The sequence below is a fragment of the Pinus tabuliformis genome, chromosome 2_1, assembly GCF_031772625.1.
Source record: "Pinus tabuliformis cultivar Carrire ecotype Pingquan chromosome 2_1, CPIR1, whole genome shotgun sequence".
NCBI lineage: Eukaryota > Viridiplantae > Streptophyta > Pinopsida > Pinales > Pinaceae > Pinus > Pinus tabuliformis.
Window position 1 is genome coordinate 164,486,681 of NC_142299.1, and position 7,771 is coordinate 164,494,451.

Sequence of the window (7,771 nt, forward strand, 5' to 3'; positions counted from 1 at the left end):
TGTATTGTTCCAAAGCATAAGGGTTTAATGAATATGCACGGTTGTTTTTTAACTAAGCGCAATCATATCTATGAGAATCCTCCTATTTGAATTCTCTCATGCATCCCCCTGGCAACTTCCCCTGAATCCTTCTTCTTATTCCAAGAATGGAGGTGAGACACCTCTTTAGTCTTCCTAGTCAGAATTTGCCTCCAAAATTTCTTAGGAGCTAGCTTAGAGAGGTGTAAGAGATTCCCTTGTCTTTGACAAATGTATTGCCTCTTTTTCCTTTTAGTTAGGGCTTTATATATTTTTATCTTGTCCATTTTAAGAGATTCATCAACAGCTTCCTTAATTGCTCTCCTCGCACTTTTACACTCTGTCATACCATGGATTGGTTTTGCTATTTCTTTTATTATTTGATATAGGAAAAATAATTTGCAAAATTTGATAACTAATTCTCTAAATCCCTTTCCAAGACTAACACTTGAAAAATCAATTAGGTAACAAACATGCTATTAGATAGAACTATTTGTTTCTTTATTTCACCAAACCAAATTGAAAAAATAATTTTATAAATTAAAAATCAATAATACAATCTTAGAAGCAGTTTAAACCTATTATTATAATCATGATGTGAAATACAATTATTATAAACATTTTTTCAATATAATAACTTAAAGTAGGCGTTAACGCCAATACTAGAAACATTTGTGCAGGGATTTTAACATGTGGGACAATATATAAAGTTGAAGGGTTATTCGCGTATCTAATTCATGACGAAATTTATCGTTTATTTGCAGTTAAAAGTTAAAGCGACAAAGTTGGAGATATATTATATTTGATATGACAAGTCCGAATTAAAACATGGTAAGGATTTTTTCAATTGGCAAATAGCTTTTCGATCTTCCAGTCTTATTCTTCAGTTTTAAGTGGGATTTTGCCCTTTTTTAATGTCGTAGACTATAAATATGATTAAAAATTTAATTAGTCGATATTCTAGAGAATTTTTGATGCAAAATATGCAAATGGGAGGGAAAGTTGCATCCATCCTATCTTTTTGTTCTCCTCTAAATATCTCCAACTCATCAAATACGTCCAAAGCAGAGACAGGCCTGTCATCTAAATTCTCCAGAATGCGTGAAGCGTTTCATAAATATGGCGCGATCTTCAAATTTGAGGGGGAATGAATTCATGGTTCCGTCTATAAAGGAAAAGCCAGATGATGACATAAGAAAATTACGAACCGAATCCGATGTCATACTCTCGATGTGAACTAGAATTTGTGAACTAGAGCTCACAAGCTCCGAAGCCGGTACGGGTCGATTCCCGGAATCGACCTGCCGCCGGTCGGGCGGGGCGGCGCGGCGCGGGGGTGCGCAGCGCCACCCCCGCGCCGCCCCGCCCCGCCCGACCGGCGGCGGGTCGATTCCGGGAATCGACCCGTACCGGCTTCGGAGCTTGTGAGCTCTAGTTCACAAATTCTGGTGAAGATTTCTGAAAGCGTTACGATTTTGAAGAGTGGGTACGATTTTGAAGAGTGGGTTCGACTAACCATACATCAAATTTTAACGTATAGCCTCCCTTAGCTATACGTGGAAGGTCAATGTAGTAAAATATTTGAGAACTTGATCTTTTTCAAAGGCGGAATTACCAGGCTTCCCTTTGATGTGTCAAAGATAGAGAACTTAAAATACTTGAAGTATGAACCCGACGATTTGACTCTACCTAAGGTAAGTCTCCATCACACTATTTGAAGTCCCGTGTTTTTCCATTCATTTTCTCCAAAATTTTGACTGCAATTTCATTATGGTTGTCACATATCAATTGCATGATTTGTAGATGCCATCGAGCCTCCGACACATGGAATTTGATGGAAGATTACAGTCTCCTGCTTTCCAAATCTCTTCGGCATGTCTCCAACAACTTGGGAATTTGCGAATATTGAGATTGGTCAAATTCGCAAAGTTGAAGAAGTTGCCTGAACGGATAGGCGATCATGTAAAAGTGTTGCAAGAACTCTCTCTTTCACATTGCGAATCTCGAGAGGAACTACCGACATCCATTTCAAGGCTTCAATCTTTGAGATTATTGAGAATGGATTATTGCTCAAGTTTGAGGGAGTTGCCAGAGAAGGTTTCGAGTTTTCAATCTTTAAAAGTATTGAGAATGGATTACTGTTCGAGTCTGGGGCGATTGGCTAAAGATTTTGGATCATTGAAATCTTTACAAGAGCTTAATTTGCAGGGTTGTTTGAACTTGAGGCAGCTGGGAGAAGATTTTGGATCATTGAATTCTCTGCAAGAACTTAATTTAGAAGGATGCACAGGCTTGGCAGAACTTCCGAGTAATTTTGAAAAGCTTTCATCATTGAGATCATTGAATTTATCCTCGTGTGAAAACTTAGAGGATCTTCCTCATGGGTTGGGAAAGTTATCATCCCTTGTTGCACTATCTTTTAGCAATTGTCCTAAACTAAGAAGTATTCCAGACTCTATTGGGCAATTGAAGCTCACGGTTCCCTCGATGGATATGTCAGATTGTTCGAGTTTAACTAAATTACCAGATGGGTTTTGCAACCTTTCCTTTATCACCCGCCTTCTGTTGGTAAGGTGCACGAGTTTGCATAGGCTTCCAACTCGATTTGGGGAATTAGCAACTTTAAGATATTTGGCACTCAGAGAATGCAGTAGCCTAGAGAGGCTTCCAGAAAGTTTTGGTCAACTTAGGAGTTTGGAGAATTTAGGCATGCAGTGTTGCACAAGCCTTGAAGAGTTATGTAATGACTTCCACTGTCTCACATCATTGCAGTTTCTAAATTTGTATATGTGTGCGAGTTTAAAGAAGCTGCCTGAATATTTCCATTGCCTTCCCTCATTGAACCACTTGGACCTAAATTTTTGCTACATTTTGGAAGGAAAATCGATGGACAATGTGTTAAAGATTAAAACATTAAATTTTGTGAACATCAAAGGAAGCGGAATGTTGATGGATAGATGGGCGGAAATCCAAAGAGAAAGTGATCAATCATCTCCTTTTCAAGAGAAAGTGTTCACAGGGCAGGTGATCGTAACATCCATCCATCCATATTTACCATACTGATATATATATATATATATATATATATATATATATATATATATATATATATATATATATATATATATATATATATATATATATATATATATATATATATATATATATATATATATATATATATATATATATATATCTATATATATATATATATATATATATATATATATATATATATATTATTTATTTTTATTAACTTTTATATTTAGCATTAATTATATTTGACTAAACGTCATATTAAAAAAATAGGTCATATCACTGTTCCGCTGACTTTATAAAGATCTTTACAGACTATATCGAAGGAGAATCTGGAAAAGAACATGCTGTCCCAGTTGGAGCTTCTTTTGAGTGAAGGACGAGAAAAGCCATTCCATCCATCAGCCCCCCTCCTTGTTCTTGTATTTGACACCCTCATTGATTTCAATAATAATTTCCCGTGGCCTTTAATCGAGGAGACTATAGATGACATCCAAATAAATTTTGAAATGCTTTATATCGGCGATCATTTTGATAAATTGCCTCCAAAAGCTAAGAACATAATTGTGGGACATGTTGACGATGCTGAGAAACAGGAGGCGGTCAATCTCTACGCTATCATAGTGCAAGTACTAGGTCAATCTTTTTATTCAATTAAGTATGCTGGGTGATGGAGGAGGTGGTACTGGTAAATGCCGTCCTTGTTGGAAACATATGAGAGAACATGAAATGGAATAATTCCTGCTATGTAACTGTAGTAAATACCTCCAATTAAAGCAACTTGCAGAAACGTGTCAAGAAAGCAGTACAGAATTGTTAAGAGAATTGTTTGCAGCAGGAGAGGCCCAAACCTTCACATTCCTGAAGGTATTCAATTTTTCACTTTTGTTTTATTTTATTTGTGAAACAAACTATCTCTATCTGTGTAACAATGTTCGGTTTCATTTTATCGATTGCCACTTATTATGTCGGAATAAAAATACAGGCTCCAAGTGGAAGTTCGAAACCTTTGAGTTGTACAGCAGAAGATTAGAAAGGAAAAACTATTTTATTAGAAATCAGGGCTCTGCACGTGGGCTATGAACATCTCCGCCTTGCGTCTTTGATTCAACTATATAATGCAAAGAAAGAGACATGTAATTTAGAAATTATATCGATTCCAATTGTGCACCGAAGTAGCAGCCTAAGATTAGATGTCTTTGAACAGTTTTCAAGAGAGATTCCGTGGCTGGTCATCCAAAATCCATGGGCCATACCAACTGTAGTGAAGTATTTTCTGAATAAGCTATTTGCACTGCATGAACGAGAAGCAGACTCTTCAAGCGACATCAAGATAATAGAATCTAATGGTAGAATACTCACAACTTCTAAGCCTGTAATGGGTTTGCTGGATAGGTGGGGGTCAAAAGCTTACCCTTTTACAGTCCAGAAAATTGAAGAATTAAAAAAAGAAGAATGGAATCAAATGGAGACAATGCCTACCCTGGAATTTCTTTTCAATGGGTTGGAAAGTCTTTCAGATCAGGTAAGTGTCTCATATTTTTACGGGTATGATATTACAAATCTTTTTAATTGATTAATCTAAAATGGATGTATACTAGTTTATTATTATTTTAAAGGCTAATATGCATCTCTGATATATGTTACATTACAGTCTCTTGGTTCTTGACGCAGTTAAAAGGGAAAATGATGTATAAATGATTTCTAACCGATTCGTTCAATCTCCACTTTTGTTATTTGATGTTGAAAAGGTAAAAGAGATGATGCTTCACCAAAAAGAGGTATGCTTGTATGGCGGGAGTGAGTCCGAGAATACCATGAAAGAGTTTACAGCTTTAATACGGAATGCGTTTATAAGTGTAAAGGACAATATCCACATCATCTATATTCCCTGTTTTAAGTTGAAAGCTGAGGAAAAGAACAAAGTGACAGATACCATAACCTGGTCTTATCAACCCTTGGAAATGTCCACATTGGCACAGGCTGAGATGGAGGGCATGCTTTTGTTAAATCCATCGCAGCATGATGCTTTCAGATTTTGGCGGCGCATTGCCCTTTTGGAGGAAGAGATGCCTGAAATGCACAACCGTGACACGGAGCAAATAAGTGCACTGAAAAAGATATATCAGTGTTGGAATAATGAAAATCCATGGATGATTTTGATGGATGAAGAAGGAAAAACAATTACGGAAAGTGGGTTCGACTAACCATACATCAAATTTTAACGTATTCTTCACCAGAATTTGTGAACTAGAGCTCACAAGCTTTGAAGCCGGTACGGATTCCCGGAATCGACCCGCCGCCGGTCGGGCGGGGCGGGGCGGCGCGGGGGTGCGCACCCCCGCGCCGCCCCGCCCCGCTCGACCGGCGACGGGTCGATTCCGGGAATCGACCCGTACCGGCTTCGGAGCTTGTGAGCTCTAGTTCACAAATTCTAGTTCACATCGAGAGTATGACATCGGATTCGGTTCGTAATTTTCTTATGTCATCATCTGGCTTTTCCTTTATAGACGGAACCATGAATTCATTCCCCCTCAAATTTGAAGATCGCGCCATATTTATGAAACGCTTCACGCATTCTGGAGAATTTGGATGACAGGCCTGTCTCTGCTTTAGACGTATTTGATGAGTTGGAGATATTTAGAGGAGAACAAAAAGATAGGATGGATGAAACTTTCCCTCCCATTTGCATCAAAAATTCTCTAGAATATCGACTAATTAAATTTTTAATCATATTTATAGTCTACGACATTAAAAAAGGGCAAAATCCCACTTAAAACTGAAGAATAAGACTGGAAGATCAAAAAGCTATTTGCCAATTGAAAAAATCCTTACCATGTTTTAATTCGGACTTGTCATATCAAATATAATATATCTCCAACTTTGTCGCTTTAACTTTTAACTGCAAATAAACGATAAATTTCGTCATGAATTAGATATGCGAATAACCCTTCAACTTTATATATTGTCCCACATGTTAAAATCCCTGCACAAATGTTTCTAGTATTGGTGTTAACGCCTACTTTAAGTTATTATATTGAAAAAATGTTTATAATAATTGTATTTCACATCATGATTATAATAATAGGTTTAAACTGCTTCTAAGATTGTATTATTGATTTTTAATTTATAAAATTATTTTTTCAATTTGGTTTGGTGAAATAAAGAAACAAATAGTTCTATCTAATAGCATGTTTGTTACCTAATTGATTTTTCAAGTGTTAGTCTTGGAAAGGGATTTAGAGAATTAGTTATTAAATTTTGCAAATTATTTTTCCTATATCAAATAATAAAAGAAATAGCAAAACCAATCCATGGTATGACAAAGAGTGTAAAAGTGCGAGGAGAGCAATTAAGGAAGCTGTTGATGAATCTCTTAAAATGGACAAGATAAAAATATATAAAGCCCTAACTAAAAGGAAAAAGAGGCAATACATTCGTCAAAGACAAGGGAATCTCTTACACCTCTCTAAGCTAGCTCCTAAGAAATTTTGGAGGCAAATTCTGACTAGGAAGACTAAAGAGGTGTCTCGCCTCCATTCTTGGAATAAGAAGAAGGATTCAGGGGAAGTTGCTAGGGGGATGCATGAGAGAATTCAAATAGGAGGAAACAAACTAGAAAAAAAGGAATGAAAAGAGAAGTTTAAGAGAAGAGAATGGGATAAAATGAACTGCGATGAGTATATAGACTAGATCAACTCTTTAAAAAGGTGGATCCATTTTCAACATTGTCCCTCCTAACGTGCGTCTAGAAATAAAACAATTGCATGTGAAGGTGGGAGAATAAAGTATTCATTGTTTGATTCGAAATTACTTGAAGATTTGGGTAGATGTGTTCTAGATCCGCGCAGCGCCACCCCCGGGCCGCCCCGCCCCGCCCGACCGGCGACGGGTCGATTCCCGGAATCGACCCGCCGCCGGTCGGGCGGGGCGGGGCGGCCCGGGGGTGCCGCTGCCGTGGAGGGGGCGGGGGAGGGGGAGGGGGGGGTGGCCGGGGAGGGGGCGGTGGCGGTGGAGGGGTGGGCAGGGGGGGCGGGAGGGGGCGGTGGTGGGGGATGGGTGGGCGGGGCGGGGTGGGCGGGGGGGCCGGGGAGGGGGCGGTGTCGGGGGATGGGTGGGCGGGGTGGGCGGGCAGGGGGCGGTGGCGGTGGGCGGGGAGGGGCCGGTGTGGGTGGAGGGGTGGGCGGGGGGACCGGGGAGGGGGCGGTGGCGGGGGAGGGGTGGGCGGTGGCGGTGGAGGGGTGGGCACGGTGGCGGTAGACGGGTGGGCAGGGGGCGGTGGAGGGGTGGGCGGGGGGCAGTGGCGGTGGCGGTGGCGGGGGATGGGTGGGCGGGGTGGGCGGGGAGGGGGCGGTGGCGGTGGAGGGGTGGGCGGGGGAGAGCACAACTGTGATTTTCGCATTGATTTTTTAGTTAATTATTATTTTTTGAAAAAAAAAAGTTGTTATTATTATTTTTTTGACATGAAATTCATAAAAAAAACTATTATTTGACCATTTTTAGTTAATATTTTTGTATAAAAATTGTGATTTTGACATGTTAATTCTAGCAAAAAATTATCAAAACGTTTAGTTTTTTTGTTATATTTATGTTAAAAATGGTTATTTTTATGTCCATTGTTAAAAAATGTTGTTTTTTAGAAACAATTATTTCATGTGGATTGAAAAATTAATTAAGGATGTATAAATATGTAGATTATCTAAAATTCAAACTATCG

At 39.1% G+C, this 7,771-nt stretch overlaps 2 protein-coding genes across 2 annotated transcripts; both read left to right on the forward strand.

Annotated features, from left to right (window-relative positions):
- The first annotated feature begins 1,580 nt into the window (after positions 1 to 1,580).
- On the forward strand, positions 1,581 to 3,725 carry LOC149199239 (uncharacterized). The gene is made up of 3 exons (XM_089400502.1): positions 1,581 to 1,712; positions 1,822 to 3,042; positions 3,369 to 3,725. Exons 2-3 carry the CDS (start codon positions 1,822 to 1,824, stop codon positions 3,723 to 3,725), a joined length of 1,578 nt encoding a protein of 525 aa, XP_089256628.1. The 5' UTR covers positions 1,581 to 1,712.
- LOC149199240 (uncharacterized) lies at positions 3,717 to 5,261 on the forward strand. The gene is made up of 3 exons (XM_089400503.1): positions 3,717 to 3,921; positions 4,040 to 4,579; positions 4,806 to 5,261. Exons 2-3 carry the CDS (start codon positions 4,433 to 4,435, stop codon positions 5,259 to 5,261), a joined length of 603 nt encoding a protein of 200 aa, XP_089256629.1. The 5' UTR covers positions 3,717 to 3,921; positions 4,040 to 4,432.
- Positions 5,262 to 7,771: the final 2,510 nt, after the last annotated feature.

What these genes read in the sequence shown, in the direction of transcription:
- LOC149199239 (XM_089400502.1), top strand. Translation starts at nt 1,822, where the DNA reads ATGCCATCGAGCCTCCGACACATGGAATTTGATGGAAGATTACAGTCT. An exon ending in AGAAAGTGTTCACAGGGCAG is followed by an intron (nt 3,043 to 3,368) that starts GTGATCGTAACA and finishes AGATCTTTACAG; the next exon opens with ACTATATCGAAGGAGAATCT.
- LOC149199240 (XM_089400503.1), top strand. Translation starts at nt 4,433, where the DNA reads ATGGGTTTGCTGGATAGGTGGGGGTCAAAAGCTTACCCTTTTACAGTC. An exon ending in TGGAAAGTCTTTCAGATCAG is followed by an intron (nt 4,580 to 4,805) that starts GTAAGTGTCTCA and finishes GATGTTGAAAAG; the next exon opens with GTAAAAGAGATGATGCTTCA.